Below are 23,709 nucleotides of genomic sequence, written 5' to 3'. Positions count from 1 at the left end.
CTCTGTCAGGGGGCCTGCCTACCACATGCTAGCGTGTGTGTGTGTGCGTGTGTTTGCGCATGCGTGTAAGCTCTGTACATATTAAAGCTTAACAAATCAGCTCCAAATCAGCAGGTCAGATTTGCTTACGACACTTATGACTTGTGTTGTGATGGCTGTTATAACGTCTTATGTAGCTGTTATAAAGGCTTTATGAATGTGTACGTACATAAGGATGTGTTTAATGTACTTTATATGTAGGTCACTGCAGTCATGAGGGAATTTATTGTTTGAATGGTTACTTTGCATACTGTGGTATTTCAGGTCGCAGCTGCGGTCTGGATATGCAGAGTCTCAGTCTGCCTCATTCTATGTTCACTATACCCTTCTTTTAAACGATACACTACTAATCATTTAAGTCATTTAATTGGATGTAGGCACAGTTTGTTCAGTTTTCACAGTTTATTCCTCTCTCAAACGGTAAATGTTTATCCAATTAGGTGCTGAAGACATGCATCTCATGCTGTTTGACAATAATACATTTGTGCCTGATTGAAGCATATTGTTAGAGGGAAAATACAGTTTCTCACAAGTCATCAAGGTACACAAGGCGCATGCACACACACACACACACACACACACACACACACACACACACACACACACACACACACACACACTCACACAGAGAGAGCTCCTACACTACTGCCTGGCTGACCTTCCTCAGTTTGTCCTCATAAGAGTATATCGATGGATGTAGAAACATCTGCCCTGAGTGTTAAGTGCATCTATCCAGTGCATCTATCCAGTGCATCTATCCAATCTACTTAAAGGTAAAATCTGGGATCTAGGAATCTTTTCAATCGTCATTTCAATGCCGCCGTTTTGCTGGGGATTGAAGTTTTAAGGTATTAAGGTTAGAGAAGGATGAGCATATGAGCATGGGCATGGCATAGTGGCAAGAGATCCAGATGCGTATCTTGGGCGGTCTCACAAATTTTCCCTATTCTTGTTCTGTGCTTGTCCTTCGGCAGCCGGCCTGTTCAGACCAGGTGTTGTTCTGGGTCACTTCTGTCAGTGAGCTTTGTGTTTGTATTTAACCTCCTTACAGAAAAGAGTGGTGGCTGGAGAGTGTTAAAGGGATACTTCGGTATTTTGGCAAGTAAGCCCTTTATCTACTTCCCCAGAGTCAGATGAACTTGTGGATATCACTTTTATGTCTCTGTGTCCAGTACGAACGAAGTTAGAGGTAGTTTCACGAGCCAATGTTAACTAGTGTTAGCACAATGACTGGAAGTCTATGGGTATCTCCTAGCATGTACGCTACCGGTCACTACCGGGTTTTTCTTTATTTTTACTATTTTCTACATTGTAGAATAGTAGTGAAGACATCAAAACTATGAAGTAGCACATATGGAATCATACAGTAACCAAAAAAGTGTTAAACAAATAAAATATATTTGATATTTGAGATTCTTCAAATAGCCACCCTTTTGCCTTAATGACAGCTTTGCACACTCTTGTCATTCTCAAAACCAGCTTCATGAGGTAGTCACCTGGAACGGGGCGGCAGGGTAGCCTTGTGTTTAGAGCGTTGGACTAGTAACCGAAAGGTTGCAAGTTCGAATCCCTGAGCTGACAAGGCACAAATCTGTTGTTCTGCCCCTGAACAAGGCAGTTAACCCACTGTTCCTAGGCTGTCATTGAAAATTAGAAGTTGTTCTTAACTGACTTGCCTAGTTAAATAAAGGTAAAAAATAAATAAATTGCTTTTCAATTAACAGGTGTGCCTTGTTAATTTGTGGAATTTCTTTCCTTCTTATTGTGACAAGGTAGGGGTGGTATACAGAAGATAGCCCTATTTGGTAAAAGACCAAGTCCATATTATGGCAAGAACAGCTCAAATAAGTAAAGGGAAATGACAGTACGTCATTACTTTAAGACATGAAGGTCAGTCAATACGGAAAATTTCAAGAACTTTGAAAGTTTCTTCAAGTGTGGCTCTCATGAGGACTGCCACAGGAATGGAAGACCCAGAGTTACCTCTGCTGCAGAGGATAAGTTCATTAGAGTTACCAGCCTCAGAAATTGCAGCCCAAATAAATGCTTCACAGGGTTCAAGTAACAGACACATCTCAACATCAACTGTTCAGAGGAGACTGTGTGAATCAGGCCTTCATGGTCGAATTGCTGCAAAGAAACCACTACTAAAGGACACCAATAAGAAGAAGAGACTTGCTTGGGCCAATAAACACCAACAATGGACATTAGACAGGTGGAAATTTGTCCTTTGGTCTGGAGTCCAAATTTGACTTTGTGAGATGCACGGATTATCTCTGCATGTGTGGTTCCCCCCGTGAAGCATGGGGGAGGAGGTGTGATGGTGTGGGGGTGCTTTGCTGGTGACACTGATTATGCATCATTTAGAAATCATGGCGCACTTAACCAGCATGGCTACCACAGCATTCTGAAGCGATACGCCATCCCATCTGATTTGGGCTTAGTGGAACTATCATTTGTTTTTCAACAGGACAATGACCCAACACACCTCCAGGCGGTGTAAGGGCTATTTTACCAAGGAGGGTGATGGAGTGTTGCATCAGATGACCTGGCCTCCACAAACCCCAGCCTCAACCAAATTGAGATGGTTTTGGATGAGTCGGACTGCAGAGTGAAGGAAAAGCAGCCAACAAGTGCTTAGCATATGTGGGAACTCCTTCAAGACTGTTGGAAATGCGTTCCAGGTGAAGCTGGTTGAGAGAATGCCAAGAGTTTGCAAAGCTGTCATCAAGGCAAAGGATGGCTATTGGAAGAATCTCAAATATAAAATATATTTTGATTTGTTTAACACTTTTTTGGTTACTACATGATTCCATATGTTTTAATTCATAGTGTTGATGTCTTCACAATTATTATACAATGTAGAAAATAGTAAAAATAAAGAAAACCCTTGAATGAGTAGGTGTTCTAAAACTTTTGACCAGCAGTGAATCTGCTAGCGAACGAGAGAGGTTTGAGAGTAATAAGGGAAGGATGGAGTGTGACTGAGGTTTAAGAAAGGTTGAATGAGGAGAAAGACTCAAGCTAGAAAAAATAGAGTCAAAAGAGAGAGGAAATGTTGGTGGAAAGATAGAAAAGGTGAAATCTTACTGTGTCTCTGGGTTCCGTCCCATGGTCAATTCCCATTTTTTTGTCTCAAACCCCCCTCTTTGCTGAAATACCGGAAAGGGGATGGACAGGCAGCTGTTTACAGACCAAAATAAACTGCAAAATAATCTTGCAACCTTCCAATATTTTATGAGATAATCCCATTCCATGTGGTTTTAGGGTAGTAGGCTGGCAGCACTCAGAGAGCAGCTTTAGTTGATCTGAGGTGGTATTATTGAGTCATAGACTGAATGAACAGTAAGTAGTTCCACCATCCACATCACTGTCTGAGTCTGTCTGACAACCAACCAGTTCTATGACTGTACTGTATAACTGTATTTAAAAAATGTATGTACAGTATCAGTTCTTCAGTTTCGTTCAGTAGTGACTCACAAGGTGCCCAAGCAGTGAGTCACTAAATAAAACACTTCACCAAGTTGGGATCAATAAAGTACGACTCGACTCTTCTCTATTCTCTGCAGCTCCTTCGCATAATTCAGTAGTGACTCAACATAGACCCCCACCATCTCTGACACTTTGAAAACTTCTGCACTAGGATGAGATAATTAATCTATATACACTGAACAAAAATATAAACACAACATGTAAAGTGTGTTTCATGAGCTGAAATAAAAAATCCCAGAAATCTTCGATACACACAAAAACAAATCTCCCACAAATTTGTTTACATCCCTGTTAGTGAGCATTTCTCCTTTGCCAAGGTGCTGAGGAGTATTTTTGTCTGTCATAAAGCCCTTTTGTGGGGAAAAACGAATTCTGATTGGCTGGACCTGGCTCTCCAGTGGGTGGGCCTATGCCCTCCAAGGCCCACCCATGGCTGCACCCCTGCCCAATCATGTGAAATCCATAGATTAGCTCGTAATTAATTTATTTAAATTGACTTATTTCCTCATATGAACTGTAACTCAGTAAAATCTTTGAAATTGTTGCATGTACGTTTATATTTTTGTTCAGTATAGTTCTAGGAACTGGACAGAAACTTCCAGCCATGATTTATGCCCGGGGCTCCAAGGTTAAAGCCATGACTGTCTGAGTTGGGACAAGAGTCTTCATATTTAGACATTTTAATTGAATGGCTTTTACATTCATTCACCTCTGAAATAAATCTCATTTTGGGATGAAAGCTAAGCAGCGAAGCTTGTCTGAATCCACTGAATGCTTTCTGAGATTTAATCGCCTTTCTAAATCACAATGGATGTGTCCTAAATGGCACCCTTTTCTCTAAATAGTGCACTATACAGGAAATAGGGTACCATTTGGGGATGTAGACAATGCCTTTAACAAAGCCATCTGGTTAGCCTATTTTTTCAGTTATAGTTGCAGCAGCAGCTACAGCAAACTGATTACAAGATGCTGATTTCTGTGGTTAATCCCTTTTATGTAGGTCGCCTGGCTGAACTCTGGAGCAGTTCATTTATGAGTCACTTCTTCATGAGGCATTGGAAACAGCTCTCCCACTTCTCACCCTTCTCTCTCATCTCCTCTCCTCTTCTCACACTACCAGTACCAGTCCTTCAACAGCAAATCCTAATGGTTCATGACCTCATTACTCAAGAACCTTTTATAAAGACATATCTCAAAGTCAGAGGAAGAGGGTCTTATACTGGCTGACACCAGACATCAGCTGCTTAAGCCAGGCAAAGAGGGTCTGCCAATGTCAGGCACAGGAGGTTGTTGGCACCTTAATTGGGGAGAACAGGTTCATGGTAATAGCTGGGGCAGAATCAGTGGATTGGTATCAAATACATCAAATACATGGTTTTCAGGTGTTTGATGCCATTCCATTTGCTCCGTTCTGTGCATTATTATTTTTCATTTAGCCTTTATTTAACTAGGCAAGTCAGTTAAGAACACGTTCTTATTTACAATGACGGCCTACCCCGGCCAAACCCGGACGACGCTGGGCCAATTGTGCACCGCCCTATGGGACTCCCAATCACGGCCAGTTGTGATACAGCCTGGAATCAAACCAGGGTGTCTGTAGTGACGCCTCTAGTACTGAGATGCAGTGCCTTAGACCGCTGCGCCACTTGGGAGCCCCAGCAGCCTCCACTGATGTCAGGGTGTGCTGTACGTGTCTAGGAGATGAGTCTCTGCTGTACTCTTAGAAAATGGTGCTATCTAGAACCTAAAAGGGTTCTTCAGCTTTCCCTATTGGAGAACCATGTTTGGTTCCAGGTAGAACCCTTATGGGTTCTATGTAGAATGCAAAAGTGTTCTACCTGGAACCCAAAAAGGTTCTACCTGGAACCAAAATGAGTTCATTAAAGGGTTCTCCTATGGGGACAGCCGAAGAACCCTTTTATGTTCTAGATAGCACCATCTTTTCTAAAAGTGTAGCTAGGTCAATTACTGTTATACAGAACAGCGGTCTGTTTGTATCGGTGGGATGAGTCTATGGGATAAGCTTCAGTAACTAGCACAGTAACTGTTTATATCACAGTGAGTCTGTCTCTTAAGATCTATGGGATGAGTCTTTTCTCTGCTAGCTAGCACAGTAACTGTTTATATCACAGTGAGTCTGTCTCTTAAGATCTATGGGATGAGTCTTTTCTCTGCTAGCTAGGACAGTAACTGTTTACATCACAGTGAGTCTGTTTCTTAAGATCTATGGGATGAGTCTTTTCTCTGCTAGCTAGGACAGTAACTGTTTACATCACAGTGAGTCTGTTTCTTAAGATCTATGGGATGAGTCTTTTCTCTGCTAGCTAGGACAGTAACTGTTTACATACAGTGGGTCTGTGTCTGTCTCTTAGGATCTGCAGTGATGCAGTTGCCAGCCGGGCTACACAGCTGTACTGTACATAGACATCTCATTGAGTACAAAATGTTTAATTTTGTACCCTAATTTTGTACCCTAATTCAGATGAGAAGTAGATAAATTATAGTGCAGTCAGCTATTCAGGCAGAGTGTCAGCTCTTGGTGCAGCTGGGTGTCTCTCCCTGGAGACCTGTAGTGCGCTAGTGCTCTCTGCTGCCTGCTTCTAGATACTACTGAATATAGGCCATATCATTTCTCCTGCCTTAAAATACTGTACCTTGATTCTCATTATAAGTTATAGGTGTTTTTAGCGATTCTTTATATTCAATCTATTCTTTTTTGTATACATACACACATTACATGAAGCTTCCCATACTGATGGTATTAGATGAGGCCAGTCCAGTGAAGAAGATGGGCTACCACTATGTGAGAAAGCTCATAGAAGGGATGACCACCCTTCCCCCTTCCCATTACTGAAGCCTCAGGGGTTTACTGTAGAGGTCAGGGGATGTGGAAAGGATGAACCCTCCTCTTCCTCTCCATTATCATAAAACAGGGTTGGTTAGGAGAGAATCAAACCTGTCCTAAAAGGGGGTTGGGTATTCTATTTATTTGACCTTTATTTTAGCAGGGAGTCACCATTGAGACCAGTGTCTCTTTTTCAAGGGAGCCCTGCATATACAATTTCATAGAACAAAATCTAATACAACATAAAACAAGTCAAATACAGCATGACACAAATTGCACAGATAAACATAAATATACAGTGCATTCGGAAAGTATTCAGACCCCTTGACTTTTTCCACATTTTGTTACGTTACAGCCTTATTCTAAAATGGATCAAATAAAACATGTTCCTCATCAATCTACACACAATACCCCATAATGACAAAGCAAAAACAGTTTTTTAGACATTTTTGCAAATCTATTAAAAAGAAAAAACAGAAATAGCTTATTTACATAAGTATTCAGACCCTTTGTTATGAGACTGGAACTAGAGCTCAGGTGCATCCTGTTTTCATTGATCATCCTTTATTACTATCATTTATTTTTTCTCCCCAATTGGTAGTTACAGTCTTGTCCCATCGCTGCAACTCCCGTACGGACTCGGGAGAGGCGAAGGTCGGGAGCCATGCGTCCTCCGAAACACGACCCTGCCAAGCCTCGCTGCTCGCTTAACCCGGAAGCCAGCCGCACCAATGTGTTGGAGGAAACACCGTTCAACTGGCGACCATGTCAGTATGCATGCACCCGGCCCACCAGAGGAGTCGCCACAGCGCGATGGGACAAGGACATCCCGGCCGGCTAAACTCTCCCCTAACCCAGACTACACTGGACCAATTGTGCACCGCCTCAATTGTGCGACACAGCCCGGGATCTGTAGTGACACCTCTAGCACTGCCATGCAGTGCCTTAGACGGCTGCGCCACTCGGGAGGCCCCCTTGAGATGTTTCTACAACTTGATTGGAGTCCACCTGTGGTAAATTCAATTGATTGGACATGATTTGGAATGGCACACACCTGTCTATATAGGGTCCCACAGTTGACAGTGCATGTCAGAGCAAAAACCAAGCCATGAATTGTTCGTAGAGCTCTGAGACAGGATTGTGTCGAGGCGCAGATCTGGGGAATAGTACCAAAAAATGTATGCAGCATTGAAGGTCCCCAAGAACACAGTATCCTCCCTCATTCTTAAATGGAAGATGTTTGGAATCACCAAGACTCTTCCTAGAACTGGCCACCCGGCCAAACTGAGCAATCGGGGGAGAAGGGCCTTGGTCAGGGAGGTGACCAAGAACCTGATGGTCACTCTGACAGCGCTCCAGAGTTCCTCTGTGGAGATGGGAGAACCTTCCAGAAGGACAACCATCTCTGCAGCATTCCACCAATCAGGCCTTTATGGTAGAGTGGCCAGACGGAAGCCACTCTTCAGTAAAAGGCACATGACAGCCCACTTGGAGTTTGCCAAAAGACACCTAAAGGACTCTCAGACCATGAGAAACACGATTCTCTGGTCTGAGGAAACCAAGATTGAATTCTTTGCCTGAATGGCAAGCATCATATCTGAAGGAAACCTGGCACCATCCCTGGTGGTGGCAGCATTATGTTGTGGGGGGTTATGTTTTTCAGCGGCCGGGATTGGGAGACTAGTCAGGATCGAGGCAAAGATGAACGGAGCAAAGTACAGAGAGATCCTTGATGAAAACCTGCTCCACAGTGCTCAAGACCTCAGACTGGGGCGAAGGTTCACCTTCCAACAGGACAACGATCCTAAGCACACAGTCAAGACAACGCAGGGGTGGCTCGGGACACGTCTCTGAATGTCCTTGAGTGGCCCAGCCAGAGCCCGGACTTGAACCCAATCGAACATCTCTGGAGAGACCTGAAAACAGCTTTGCAGCGACGCTCCCTTTCAACCCTGACAGAGCTTGAGAGGATCTGCAGAAAAGAGTGAGAGAAACTCCCCAAATATAGGTGTGCCAAGCTTGTAGCGTCATACCCAAGACAACTCGAGGCTGTAATCGCTGCCAAAGGTGCTTCAACAAAGTACTGAGTAAAGGGTCTGAATACTTATGTTTTTTGTTTTTGCTTTGTCATTATGGGGTATTGTGTGTAGGTTGATGAGGGGGAGCAAATAGCTGTATACATTTTAGAATAAGGCTGTAACATAACAAAATGTGGAAAAGGTCAAGGGGTCTGAATACTTTCCGAATGCACTGTACACAAAACACAATAAACTAAATCAAACACATTCTTCATTATAATATTCCTCTGTCCACTCTCTAAACTTCCCCAGGGACACTAAGGGAACTCTCTAAACTTCCCCAGGGACACTAAGGGATCTCTCTAAACTTCCCCAGGGACACTAAGGGAACTCTCTAAACTTCCCCAGGGACACTAAGGGATCTCTCTAAACTTCCCCAGGGACACTAAGGGATCTCTCTAAACTTCCCCAGGGACACTAAGGGAACTCTCTAAACTTCCCCAGGGACACCAAGGGATCTCTCTAAACTTCCCCAGGGACACTAAGGGATCTCTCTAAACTTCACCAGGGACATTAAGGCATCCCTCTAAACTTCCCCCAGGGACACTAAGGGATCTCTCTAAACTTCCCCTTGGACACTAAGGGAACTCTCTAAACTTCCCCAGGGACACTAAGGGATCTCTCTAAACTTCCCCAGGGACACTAAGGGATCTCTCTAAACTTCCCCAGGGACACTAAGGGATCTCTCTAAACTTCCCCAGGGACACCAAGGGATCTCTCTAAACTTCCCCAGGGACACTAAGGGATCTCTCTAAACTTCCCCAGGGACACCAAGGGATCGCTCTAAACTTCCCCAGGGACACCAAGGGATCTCTCTAAACTTCCCCAGGGACACTAAGGGATCTCTCTAAACTTCCCCAGGGACACCAAGGGATCTCTCTAAACTTCCCCAGGGACACTAAGGGATCTCTCTAAACTTCCCCAGGGACATTAAGGGATCTCTCTAAACTTCCCCAGGGACACTAAGGGATCTCTCTAAACTTCCCCAGGGACACTAAGGGATCTCTCTAAACTTCCCCAGGGACACTAAGGCATCTCTCTAAACTTCCCCAGGGACACTAAGGGAACTCTCTAAACTTCCCCAGGGACACTAAGGGATCTCTCTAAACTTCCCCAGGGACACTAAGGGATCTCTCTAAACTTCCCCAGGGACACTAAGGCATCTCTCTAAACTTCCCCAGGGACACTAAGGGATCTCTCTAAACTTCCCCAGGGACACTAAGGCATCTCTCTAAACTTCCCCAGGGACACTAAGGGATCTATGTGTACTGTTTTTTAGAGATTATTCCAAACACCAAAGGAGTCTCCAGAGTTAACAACCCTGTGAACGGGTTTGATAAATTGTCATTTTAATTCTGAAATAGTGAGTTAAGTCGGAAGCTTGTGGAGCAGGGCTTTGTAAACAAAAAGAGCGTACTGATGTGATCTATGTGACTTCAAAGAGGTCCAGCCAACCTTTTGGTAAAGAATACAGTGATGAGTAATGAAACTGTCTTCTGTGATAATACAAAGGGTGCTATGATCCTGAGTGATCCTCAGTAGGGGATCCTGAGTGGCGCAGTGTTCTAAGGCACTGCATCGCAGTGGTAGAGGCGTCACTACAGACCCGAGTTCGATCCCGGGCTGTATCACAACCGACCGAGATCGGGAGTCCCATAGGGCGGTGCACATTTGGCCCAGCATTGTCTGAGTTAAAGCTTAAATTAAAAATGGCATCCAGGTGTTTAAAAGTAAAAGCAGCTGCACTTTGATAAATAGTATCACCAAAATCAATAACAGGTAGCAAGGTAGACTGCACAATCTGCTTCCTGCTGGCTAGAGAGAGACACGATCTGTTTGTGTAAAAAAAACTCACTTTAGTTTCTTAACAAGCTCATTCATATGTTTTTTAAACAAATCATTGTCAATCCAAATACCAAGGTATTTGTAATGCAGAGACTCTTTCGATTATAGAACCATCGGATGAGTGAAGATGTAATTCATCTGAGACAATCTTATAAGAACTTGAAAACAACATGTATTTAGTATTGCCTGTATTAAGCACAAGTTTTAAATCAGTAAAGGTTTCCTGCATAGCTGCAAAATCGGACTGTAGCCTTGTCACAGCTAGGTCAGCAGCTGGGGCAATTGTGTACATAATAGTATCATATAGATACCCTAACCCTAACCCAAATTGATCTCTATTCAAAATGCCATGCTCAGATAAAAAAGAGCTAAATTGTTTATTTACCAAGGATTCAAGAATCTTAGCTGGACATGGAAGCCTGGAAATGGGACAATAATTATCAAGATCACTACTATCCCTGCCCTTGTGGAGTGGCAGCACATAAGCTGTTTTCCATACTTTTGAAATATCTCCTGATAACAATAGATTTAGATTTAACATATGGGTTACTGAGCCAGCAATGAGGGGGGCAGCACACTTGAGCAGACCCGGCTCCAATTGGTCAGTCCCTGTGGATTTCTTGGTATTTATAGCAAGTAAGGCATCAATGACTTATATTTCTGTGAATTGCCGAAATGCAAAAACTTGACTACCATTTAACGGGTCAATCTACAAAATTTCAGAATTGGCATTTTGCCCACAGTCCCCGCCGTTCAATGAGATGTTGTTTAATCCATTTTGTAAAGATAATTTTGCTGTTTGCTTGAGTAATTGGAAATGGAAGGGAGTTGCATGCGATCATGGCTCTCTAAAAAATTGTGCGTAGCCGTGACTTGGGGACTGTGAAGAGACCTCTGGTGGCATGTCTTGTGGGGTATGTATGGATGTCTGAGCTGAATTTGATTATGCAGACAATATGGAATTTTCATCACAGTAATATTTCTCATAAAAACTAGAAGAGAAGTAGTTACTATCACGTCAACCCTCAAACAGGAAAGGCTGGCATACATGTTGTTGATGTAAGTTATGTATGTGCAGTTAAGGCCAAGGCGTGCTGCTCTGTTTTGAGCCAGCTGCTGCTTTGCTGGGTCATTCTTTGCTGCACTATATTACCGGACAGTAATCAAGATGGGACAACACCAGAGCCTGAACGACTAGTACAGTGGATTTGTGTCAAAAACGCAGAACAGCTTCCTACTTGTTAGATATTACTGCACTGTCAGAGCTAGAAGCACAAGCATTTCGCTACACTTGCAATAACATCTGCTAAACACGTGTATGTGACCAATAAAATTAGATTTAATTTGATTTGATTCAACTTGCTCATTGATTACACCCTTTATGTACAACTCCAGTTGAGGTTCAGGTCTTAGAGAATGTTTTGAACCAAATACAATACTTTTAGATTTGGATTTATTTAAGAACAGTTGATTATTAATCACCCATTCTGATACTGACTGTAAATCCTTATTTAGCATTTCAGTGAGCTGTCTGGGTTTGGGTGCTGACATGTAGAGTGGAATCATCCGCATACATAGTCATTATAGCTTTGTGTAAGACCAGTGGCAAATCATTTAGAGAAACAAAGATCAATAACGGGTCCAAGGCAACTGCCCTGAGGGACACTGCACTGTACATATCTGATGTTTAGGGCTGAGCGATTAGTGATTTTTGAGGTCGGGTCGGTTTCGTTTCTATTATTAAAAAATAATCACGGTTTTCTATTTCATACATTAATGCACTATGCATCATGTGGGTTGAATGCTGTAACAACATATAAAAAAACAACTAATAAAAGTCCCATGATGGTTGTGACTGGCCATTACTGCTTATAACTTGATTTGATTTTATTTTATTTAACCTTTATTTAACTAGGCAAGTCAGTTAAGAACAAATTCTTATTTACAATGACGGCCTACCAAAAGGCATCCTGCGGGGACGGGGCCTGGGATAAAGAATCAAAAATATATCAAATATAAATATAGGACAAAAAACACATCACAACAAGAGAGACAACACAACACTACATAAAGAGAGACCTAAGACAACAACACACCAAGGCAGCAACACATGACAACACAACATGGTAGCAACACAACATGACGACAACATGGTAGGAGCACAAACATGGTACAAACATTATTCGGCACAGACAACAGCACAAAGGGCAACAAGATAGAGACAACAATACATCACACAAAGCAGCCACAGCTGTCAGTAAGAGTGTCCATGATTGTGTCTTTGAATGAAGAGATTGAGATAAAACTGTCCAGTTTGAGTGTTTGTTGCAGCTCGTTCCAGTCGCTAGCTGCAGCGAACTGAAAAGAGGAGCGACCCAGGGATGTGTGTGCTTTGGGGACCTTTAACAGAATGTGACATGCAGAACGGGTGTTGTATGTGGTGGAGGGCTGCAGTAGATTTCTCAGATAGGGGGGAGTGAGGCCTAACTTACAGTATGAACCATCATGTAATCACATTACTTTAATCAAATATTTCAGTTGTTGTGTATATTACATTTGTTTTATTTTCTGACTTTATTATTTAATTCCAAGTCATCATCTCATCTCTATAGAGCTGCTGCCTATGCTGTCTGACAAAATCACTCTTTTAGTAGTTCTTCAAAGTAAATAAGGCTTTGTGGCTGCTGAATACCTACTGTCAATCACTTAGATAATGTATTTTCAGGATACCTCGTGAAGCATCTGTTTTCTGTCCCTCTCGATCGGGCGTTCTCTCTTCTCTCTGTCTCCTTGTCTTCTCCACACAGACCAGACAAGTAGGCGAGCAATTTTACATTTTTTATTTTATTTGACCATTCAGAATACATTAAGAAGCCACACCAGGCAACCAATACATTTACCAAAATTGACAAGGATTATATACACAAAAAGTCAAATACTTTTTTCCACTGTGGTCCTTTGTTGGTTGGCTTATACAAAAAAGCAAATATGGATTATGGTCATTGTAGTTAATTACCACATTTTCTGCGCTAACCTATGTAGAATATTGGCCTGTTGGAAACTACAACTCTCTACTACGTCGCACAGTTCGGGCTTGATTTGATTTATCTCCAGAGAAACAGCACATCGATCTCACAGAAGAAAAAAAATAACAAAATGGAATTTTACACATTTTGGTTAATTGCTTAGCACTCCTGATGTTAGAGAAGCTTCCATTGAAAAACACTCTCTGGGTTCAATTGTATAAATAACTCTCCAACCATGTGATGGCAATAACATCAAAGGCTGCACTGAAATCTAACAATACAGCTCCAACTAACAACGTGTTATCCATATATTTTAACCAATTATCTGTAGTGCAGTACAAGTTAAGTGCCCTTCTCTATATTTCATGCTGAAAGTCGGTAGTTAACTTGTTCTCTAAAAAATTGCATTTTAATTGGTCAAACACAATCCTCTCCATCAGTTTACTAAGAACAGACAGCAAACTGATTGGGCGGCTGTTAGAGCCAGCAAAGGGTGCTTTACTGTTTAAGGGCAGTGTGCTTTACTCTTATAAATGACTTTAGGCCCAACCTTTGGCACTTTGGCATTCCTTTTTATTGCCACAATGTTATGGTCACTACAGCCAATGGAAATGATATTGCTTTGGAGCAAAGCTCTGCAGCGTTAGTAAAAATATAATCAATACAAGTAGATGTCACAGATCCAACACTATTGGTATATACTCTAGCTGGTTAAGTGATAACCTGGGTCATATTACAGACATTAGTCACAGTTAGAAGCTTCCTCTTGATCGAACAGCTAGTTGCTAACCAATCAATGTTCAGATCCAGTGGCGACCCGTCATTCAGAGCCCCACCTGTTTTGAGCCTCACCTGAGCCAATCACGGCACAATTAGAGAATATTACCAACCCCTACGCTCTGTATTTTCCACTGGCTGCGCCACCACCACAGAAAGCACTGAGCTAGGCTGAAACACCTGCATTTTGGAGCTGCCTTAATCAAGAACGCAAAAAAGACACCATGTTTGGCTACGGCTTTATTAACTTAATTACTTTTGTTTTGCCTGTTTTGCATGTTATTTTGGCATTAATACGTGTCACATATCAGTTTGCAAACAATGTAAAAAAAAAAAGTGGGGTTGGGTAGGAGAGAGTCAAACCTGTCTGGTTGTGATGTTTCATATTTTCAGATTAGAAGATGGGCAGTTTGTAGCATGTGCACCTGCTGTAAGTCTCTTCATCACTAGAGGGCGATATTGCTCCAGTTTTCTACCAGGTCTTTAGAAAGGAGCTCTCTGAATCCCAACAAATGTTACCCTGCAATTTCACTTGATTAGTTCAAAAGGACACACTTGTTTGAAAATGTACTTGTTTATCGAAATTGGAATCAGAAACTAGAAAAATATATAATGAATATATCTCCTCATTATAAAATGAAATGATTTGTATGTCTAATTTTACACTGAGTATACACAACATTAAGAACACCTACTCTTTCTATGACATAAACTGACCAGATGAATCCAGGTGAAAGCTATGATCTCTTATTGATGTCACTTGTTAAATTCACTTCGATCAGCGTAGACATGGATTGAGACATGGATTGTGTGTGAGCCATTCAGAGGGTAAATGGGCAAGACAAAAGATAAAAATGCCTTTCAACGGGGTATGGTAGTAGGTGCCAGGCGCAATGGTTTGTGTCAAAAACTGCAACACTGCTGGGTTTTTCACACTTTTCCTGTGTGTATCAAGAATGGTTCCACCACCCAAAGGACAACTTTGGGAAGCAATGTAGTCAACACACACTCACACACACACCTGCATCCCACTGAACCTAAGCAGGGTCGATACTGGTCGGTCCCTGGATGGGAGAACAGATGCTGCTGGAAGTGGTGCTGAAGGGCCAGTAGGAGGCACAATTTCCTCTGCCCCCCCCCCCCCCCAAAAAAAAAAAAGATTCCAATGCCCCAGAACTTTGCCCTGTGTAGAGTGCCGTCTTTTGTATGGGATGTTAAACGGGTCTGGCCCTCAATCTGACCCTCATACCATCATGGCCACCTAATCATTCCCAGCTTCCAGTTGGCTCTTTCATCCCCCCTCCCCCAGTAACTATTCCCCAGGTCGTTGCTGTAAATGAGAATGGGTTCTCAGTCAACTTACCTGGTAAAATAAGGGTTATAAAAATATAAACACACACAAACATATCAGTCTCATCACCAATCCACCATACGACAGAGGAAAATAAAAAGAGATAGAGGAGGGCTATAGAGGTAAAGATAGAGAGAATACAACAGAGGGTATTAGACATCGGTAGAAAATTACAAGAGACCCCAGTCAGAGATGGAGGGGAAAGGCTGCTGCTCTCAATCTACAGACCCTCCTCTTCTCTTCCTTATTCACCATCAGTGAGAATGCTCGCTCAAGCTGACTGGAGCAGGAAGAAGCCAATCAGCAGCCTGCCTCCCTGCTTTGTCATCAGCCTATGATTGAGGAACAGTTGTCTCTTCATTTGGAAGGCAGATAAAATGCCAGGTCTGGATCTAGAAAGCAGCCTCTGGGGATAACTGAAGCTCTGCGTTGTCTTATTATGGGTTTAAGGAAAACTCTTTAAGCCTGGGGAAAAAATATTACATTCACCATCAAGGCTAAGAGAGGAAAACAATAAGAATGGTGTGGTTGTTTTCTATCTAGTGGGAATGTAACCCCCATTAATCCATCTCTAGTGCTGGTGCTTCAATCCATCGTTACTATTTTTGTCAATTCGTCAGGAGGTGCTTGTTGGAATATTAAACCTCCATGTATGATAATTTGTACCTACATGGATTTGAAGACTCGGAGGCGGTGAGTAAGGGGTTGTGGTGGAGGGCTAGATGGTGTAAGAAGTGTTAATTGCCTGTGCCGTGCTGTTATTTTCTCATTGTGTGTTTGTGTGTGTCTGAGAAAGAGAGAGAGAGAGAGAGGGGTGCCTGTGTATTGACAACACCATACAACTGACACTGGTTGAACATGCAAACACACACACAAAATGCACTCAAACACACAGGGGGTCGACTCAGCGTGTATAAGAGAAGGTGTGTGGATCATGGGGGGAAGGGAATGGAGGAGAGGGATGCATGTGTCTCTGTATGGTTCTCCGTGTGGTTCTCGTTCTCTGTATGGTTCTCTGTGTGATTCTCCAAGGCTAATGTTGTTTTCTGATGCCACTGAAGGAGAACAAGCTAGATGAACCCTTCATTCCTTCGTTCTATATTATTGAACATCCACTGATCTTGACATACAGGACTCTCTCTATACCATCTACCATGTCTTTGGATGACTGATTAGCCAATACACGCTGTAACTCTGTGTGTGTGTGTGTGTGTGTGTGTGTGTGTGTGTGTGTGTGTGTGTGTGTGTGTGTGTGTGTGTGTGTGTGTGTGTGTGTGTGTGTGTGTGTGTTTAGCCTGCGGAGCAGAGCCCTAGCCTTCCCTTTAAGGTTGTGATTGTTTAATGTATCATTATGTAGCTCCTTAGAACAGAGAGCTGCAAGTATTTTGTGTCTCATTTAAAGGGACAGTGTCCCACCATTTTCCTTCTCTCACTCTGTTGTTTTCTCCTTTCACTTTTTCTCTCAGATGAAAGCATGTATAGTACAGTCAACACACACATAAGGATGCAGATGATCAGAGAACCATGAGGCCCAAAACACAGAGCAGTATCACAATCCTATCAATGCAGACTACACAGGGCTAGAATAAGTCTTCATACACACAACCATTATACTCAATTGCTATGGAGCAACCCAACTTTATATTGACGTGTGATGGGAATCAAAAAGAGAAAAACGTTTTTGGGCTGGGTAGGGAGTGAAGTGAGGGAGAGATGGGTGAAGGGAGAGAGAGAATAGTTAAGGGAGGGAGAGAGTAGTGAAGGAATAGAGAGAGTAGTGAAGGGAGGGAGAGAGTAGTGAAGGGATAGAGAGAGTAGTGAAGGAATAGAGAGAGTAGTGAAGGGATAGAGAGAGTAGTGAAGGGAGGGAGAGAGTAGTGAAGGGAGGGAGAGAGTAGTTAAGGGATAGAGAGAGTAGTTAAGGGATAGAGAGAGTAGTGAAGGGAGGGAGAGAGTAGTTAAGGGATAGAGAGAGTAGTGAAGGGAGGGAGAGAGTAGTGAAGGGAAGGAGAGAGTAGTGAAGGGATAGAGAGAGTAGTGAAGGAATAGAGAGAGTAGTGAAGGGATAGAGAGAGTAGTGAAGGGATAGAGAGAGTAGTGAAGGGAGGGAGAGAGTAGTGAAGGGAGGGAGAGAGTAGTTAAGAGATAGAGAGAGTAGTGAAGGGAGGGAGAGAGTAGTGAAGGGAGGGAGAGAGTAGTGAAGGGATAGAGAGAGTAGTGAAGGGAGGGAGAGAGTAGTTAAGGAATAGAGAGAGTAGTGAAGGAATAGAGAGAGTAGTTAAGGGAGGGAGAGAGTAGTTAAGGGATAGAGAGAGTAGTTAAGGAATAGAGAGAGTAGTGAAGGAATAGAGAGAGTAGTTAAGGGAGGGAGAGAGTAGTTAAGGGATAGAGAGAGTAGTTAAGGGATAGAGAGAGTAGTGAAGGGAGAGAGAGAGTAGTTAAGGGATAGAGAGAGTAGTTAAGGGATAGAGAGAGTAGTGAAGGGAGGGAGAGAGTAGTTAAGGGATAGAGAGAGTAGTGAAGGGAGGGAGAGAGTAGTTAAGGGAGGGAGAGAGTAGTGAAGGGAGGGAGAGAGTAGTGAAGGGAGGGAGAGAGTAGTTAAGGGATAGAGAGAGTAGTGAAGGGATAGAGAGAGTAGTGAAGGGAGGGAGAGAGTAGTGAAGGGAGGGAGAGAGTAGTTAAGGGATAGAGAGAGTAGTTAAGGGATAGAGAGAGTAGTGAAGGGAGGGAGAGAGTAGTGAAGGGAGGGAGAGAGTAGTGAAGGGATATGGGAGGAGAGAGTAGTTAAGGGATAGAGAGAGTAGTGAAGGGAGGGAGAGAGTAGTTAAGGGAGGGAGAGAGTAGTTAAGGGATAGAGAGAGTAGTGAAGGGATAGAGAGAGTAGTGAAGGGAGGGAGAGAGTAGTGAAGGGAGGGAGAGAGTAGTTAAGGGATAGAGAGAGTAGTGAAGGGAGGGAGAGAGTAGTGAAGGGAGGGAGAGAGTAGTGAAGGGATATAAGGGAGGGAGAGAGTAGTTAAGGGATAGAGAGAGTAGTGAAGGGAGGGAGAGAGTAGTGAAGGGAGGGAGAGAGTAGTTAAGGGATAGAGAGAGTAGTGAAGGGATAGAGAGAGTAGTGAAGGGAGGGAGAGAGTAGTGAAGGGATAGAGAGAGTAGTTAAGGGATAGAGAGAGTAGTGAAGGGATAGAGAGAGTAGTGAAGGGAGGGAGAGAGTAGTGAAGGGAGGGAGAGAGTAGTGAAGGGATAGAGAGAGTAGTGAAGGGAGGGAGAGGGGAGGGGAGTGAAGAGAGGGAGAGAGGAGTGAAGGGAGGGTGAGAGTAGTGAAGGGATAGAGAGAGTAGTGAAGGGAGGGAGAGAGTAGTGAAGGGAGGGAGAGAGTAGTGAAGGGAGGGAGAGGGGAGGGGAGTGAAGAGAGGGAGAGAGGAGTGAAGGGAGGGAGCGGGGAGAGAGGGAGAGGGGAGTGAAGGGAGGGAGAGAGGAGGGGAGTGAAGGGGGAAGGGAGAGGGGAGGGGAGTGAAGGGACGGGAGGGGAGGGAGAGAGGAGAGGGGAATGAAGAGAGGGGAGTGAAGGGAGGGAGAGGGGAGGGAGAGAGGAGTGAAGAGGGGGAGAGCGGAGACAAGGGAGGGAGAGAGGAGTGAAGAGGGGGAGAGCAGAGAGAAGGGAGGGAGAGAGGAGTGAAGAGGGGGAGAGCAGAGAGAAGGGAGGGAGAGAGGAGTGACGGGAGGGAGAGGGGAGTGAAGGGAGGGAGATGGGAGAGAGGAGTGTAGGTAGGGAGAGAGGAGTGGGGGAGTGAAGGGAGGGAGAGGGGAGTGAAGGGAGGGAGAGGGGAGAGAGGAGTGTAGGTAGGGAGAGAGGAGTGGGGAGTGAAGGGAGGGAGAGGGGAGAGAAGTGAGGGAGATAGGAGGGAAGGGAGGGAGAGAGGAGTGAAGGGAGGGAGATGGGAGGGAGAGGGGAGTGAAGGGAGGAAGAGAAGAGAGAAGGGAGGGAGAGGGGAGTGAAGGGAGGAAGAGAGGAGAGAAGGGAGGGAGAGGGGAGTGAAGGGTGGGAGAGAAGAGTGAAGGGAGGTTGAGGTGGGTGAAGGGAGGGAGGGAGAGAGGAGTGAAGGGAGGTTGAGGTGAGTGAAGGGAGGGAGGAAGAGAAGAGAGAAGGGAGGGAGAGGGGAGTGAAGGGAGGAAGAGATGAGAGAAGGGAGGGAGAGGGGAGTGAAGGGTGGGAGAGAAGAGTGAAGGGAGGTTGAGGTGGGTGAAGGGAGGGAGGGAGAGAGGAGTGAAGGGAGGTTGAGGTGAGTGAAGGGAGGGAGGGAGAGAGAAGTGAAGGGAGGTTGAGGTGAGTGAAGGGAGGGAGGGAGAGGGGAGTGAAGGGAGGGAGAGGGGAGTGTAGATTCACACTGAGCAGGGATCTATCGTGCTTTTTCACACTCTCTCCCTCCATCTGTCTTCCTGTAGATTGGTGAAACTAAACTGATATTCTTTTCATCACATTGTCAAGAAATTACACTGTAATTGCACTATTATTACACGGTCATAATCCTTTTCTATTTCCAATACATTTCTCTTTCTGTATGTTCTGGTTAATTTGTATGTCCTTACATGGGGACCAACTCCAATAGGTTCATCAAGACCTGGCCAAATCGGTAACACTTTATTTGGATAGAGAGATGGGCAACTTTGATTGGGGTGGGGCCCACAAAAAATCGGAACTCATGATGAGGGGCCGCAGTTGTACACATTTTGCCATGGGGTGTAGAGGAAATGTTGCTGCTTAAAGCAGGTTTGCTGCAATTCTAATCATTTTGCCATGGGGGCGGAGAGGAAAATGAGCTGTTTTACAGCACATTTTGTGCAATTCTTAACATTCTGCCATAGGGTGGAGAGAAGTATTTGCAGGTTTTAATAAAATAGCTGAGTGAGGAGACTGACTAACAAAATCAGTGCAGTAATTTGACCATGATTACTACAAGTTTAGATAGCTGGCCACTAGATGAATTTACCAATCAAAAGATTTTTAGTTGACATGGGCTTATTGAGTTACTATCAATGACTGACATAACAAGAGAAAAACTGCTCAGGCACAACCAAATGTCGAATTGCCCCTTGTGTATTTGTAACAACTGTCTTCAAAAATGGACCAAGGCGCAGCAGGTATGTGGAAACTCATAGTTTAATTCCAAAAAGGAGTAAAGCATCCACCGGACAAAACAATACACGACAGCAACAGTCTTGCAGGCACACAACATGCAGTGCAAAAACAACTACCCACAACCCCAAAGAAAAACACACACTCCTATATAGGACTCCCAATCAAAGGCAACTCAACACACCTGCCTTCAATTGGGAGTCCCAATCACCAACACAACCATTCACACACACAAAACCCCTGCCACATCCTGACCAAAACTAACACCATTACGCCCTCTGCTGGTCAGGACGTGACAGTACCCCCCCTCAAGGTACAGACCCCGGAATGCACCTAAAAAAAAAAACAACCCCCAAACAACAACAAATATCCCCCTAAACAATAAGGGAGGGAAGGGAGGGTGGCTGCCGTCAACGACGGCACTGTGCTACACCCTCCCTCCCCAACCCACCTCTCCTGGAGGTGGCTCAGGTGCAGGACGTGGACCTCGCTCCACCTTCGGCGTCGCCCACTTCGGTGGCGCTGATAGCTGCGCCGGGCAGACGGGCCACTCGGGCTGACCCTGGCAGACGGACCACTCTGGCTGGACCGGAGGACAGGCAGGCCACTCGGGCTGGCCCGGAGGACAGGCGGGCCACTCGGGCTGGCCCGGAGGACAGGCGGGCCACTAGGGCTGGCCCGGAGGACAGGCGGGCCACTCGGGCTGGGCCGGAGGACAGGCGGGCCACTCGGGCTGGGCCGGAGGACAGGCGGGCCACTCGGGCTGGGCCGGAGGACAGGCGGGCCACTCTGGCAGCTCCGGGCAGTCGGGCCACTCTGGCAGCTCCGGGCAGTCGGGCCACTCTGGCAGCTCCGGGCAGTCGGGCCGCTCTGGCGACTCTCGACTGGCGGGCGGCTCTGGCGACTCTCGACTGGCGGGCGGCTCTGGTGACTCTCGACTGGCGGGCAGCTCTGGTGACTCTCGACTGGCGGCAGCTCTGGTGACTCTTGACTGGCGGGCAGCTCTGGTGACTCTTGACTGGCAGGCAGCTCTGGTGACTCTTGACTGGCGGGCAGCTCTGGTGACTCTTGACTGGCGGGCAGCTCTGGTGACTCTTGACTGGCGGGCAGCTTTGGCGACTCTTGACTGGCGAGGCTGGGCTGACGCACTAGACGCCTGATGCGTGGGGCTGGTACTGGATGTGCCAGCCTGGAGACACGCACCTCCATGCTAGCGCGTATAGCGGGAAACACCGGACCGTCGAGGCGCACTGGCGGTCTTGAGCGCAGGGTTGGCATCACCCCTTCCGGCTCGATGCTCACTTCACCCTGGCACATGCGGGGCGCTGGTACAGGGCGGACTGGCCTGTGCGTACGTATAGGCGAGATGGTGCGTACCTCAGCGTAACATGGCGCCCTCCACCTCATACGCACCTCCCTGTAATCACAGGTAGCTGGCTTACAGCTCTTCCTTGGCCTGGCCAAACTACCTGTGTGCCCCCCCCAAAAAAAATATTGGGGGTGCCTCTCGGGTTTCCTACCCAGACGTGTTCCAGCATAACGTTCGCTCCCTTCTCCTGCTGCCTCTGCTCTTCTCAGTGCCTCCACCTGTTCCCATGGGAGGCAATCCCTTCCGGCCAGGATCTCCTCCCAGGTGTAGCATCCCTTGCCATCCAGGATGTCCTCCCATGTCCATTCCTCCACCCGATGCTCCTTCCTCTTCCGCTGCTTGGTCCTTTGGTGGTGGGTAGTTCTGTAACAACTGTCTTCAAAAATGGACCAAGGCGCAGCGGGTATGTGGATACTCATAGTTTAATTCCAAAAAGGAGTAAAGCATCCACCGGACAAAACAATACACGACAGCAACAGTCTTGCAGGCACACAACATGCAGTGCAAAAACAACTACCCACAACCCCAAAGAAAAACACACACTCCTATATAGGACTCCCAATCAAAGGCAACTCAACACACCTGCCTTCAATTGGGAGTCCCAATCACCAACACAACCATTCACACACACAAAACCCCTGCCACATCCTGACCAAAACTAACACCATTACGCCCTCTGCTGGTCAGGACGTGACAGTATTCTACTTTTCTTCCCCCCCAAAATGTTGAGTTGCCCATCCCAGCTCTACTGACTATCTACAGACTATCAGTAACATTTCAACTAACTAGCTACTAACCCTAAACCTAACCTTAACTCTTATCCGAACCCTCAACCCTGGCCCTGTCCTAACCCTAACCTTAACCCTTACTCTAACCCTTATTCTAAACCTAACCCTAACCTTAACCCTTACCCTAACCCTTATTCTAAACCTAACCCTAACCTTAACCCTTACCCTAACCCTTATTCTAAATCTAACCCTAACCTTAACCCTTACCCTAACCCTTATTCTAAACCTAACCCTAACTGTAACCTTAGCAAGCAGTTGCTTATCAACAGATAGTTTGTTGATAGTATGACCGACCATCTGTAGAGTATCTACAGATGGTCTATCTGGACTATCCCAATAAAGTGTGACCGCTATGTCTTAGACATTTGTTTAATCCATCTCCCCTGTAAGAGGGTGTCTTGTTGTTACCCAGCAGTACTAAACTTCTTCTAGGCATCTCTGCTCCAGAATATTTCGTAATGGTCCTGTAGACTGTTATCGGTGCTTATCACTGGTCTGGAAGTGTTAGTGGCTGCCATTTTCAGACAGTATCTTCCTAGGCGTCTCAACAGATAAGCCATGAGTGTGGCCTGATCCTTGATTGTTTCAAGCCCAGCTTCCTTGACACTCATAGATAACTTTCTCACTAGTGGCCTAGTAGTGTGAGTGGCCTGGTGGTGGGAGAGGTGCCTTGTGCAGGAATCTTTTAAAGGTGATAAACTTTAGGATCTTGTTTGAATTTTTCCATTGTACTTTCAGAAAATGTCCATAATATATCTGTAGTAATAGTGTAATAATGGTGTTTCACAGTATTACTTACCCGCCAGTGTTGTGATTGGCTGTGATATTCACCTATTCATTTCTCCCGCAAAAGTGGCATCTGTTGTCAAAATGGGAAAGCTGTTTTGACTTTGTGGCTGTGTTATCTAGTGGAAATCGGGTCAAGCGGCTAATGTAGAAATTGTTCTGTCATTTTCCTGGTTATT

At 45.0% G+C, this 23,709-nt stretch overlaps 1 protein-coding gene across 2 annotated transcripts in view; it reads left to right on the top strand.

The window, feature by feature from the left end:
• Positions 1-23,709, top strand: part of LOC106586393 (voltage-dependent L-type calcium channel subunit beta-4) — a 53,526-nt gene that overhangs the window by 2,556 nt on the left and 27,261 nt on the right. Inside the window, exon 1 of one of the 2 annotated variants that reach the window (XM_014173620.2) lies at positions 15,803-16,146. The exons of the other annotated variant lie outside the window; for it this stretch is intronic. Within the exon in view, the coding sequence (XP_014029095.1) occupies positions 16,102-16,146 (45 nt within the window). The 5' untranslated portion in view covers positions 15,803-16,101. Of the gene's footprint in view, positions 1-15,802; positions 16,147-23,709 lie in introns of those variants that run through there. 2 annotated transcript variants of the gene reach the window in all.

This window comes from Salmo salar, chromosome ssa25 (assembly GCF_905237065.1).
Source record: "Salmo salar chromosome ssa25, Ssal_v3.1, whole genome shotgun sequence".
NCBI classification, from domain to species: domain Eukaryota; kingdom Metazoa; phylum Chordata; class Actinopteri; order Salmoniformes; family Salmonidae; genus Salmo; species Salmo salar.
Note: the sequence above shows the minus strand (reverse complement) of the source record. Positions and strands in the feature narration are given on the sequence as shown.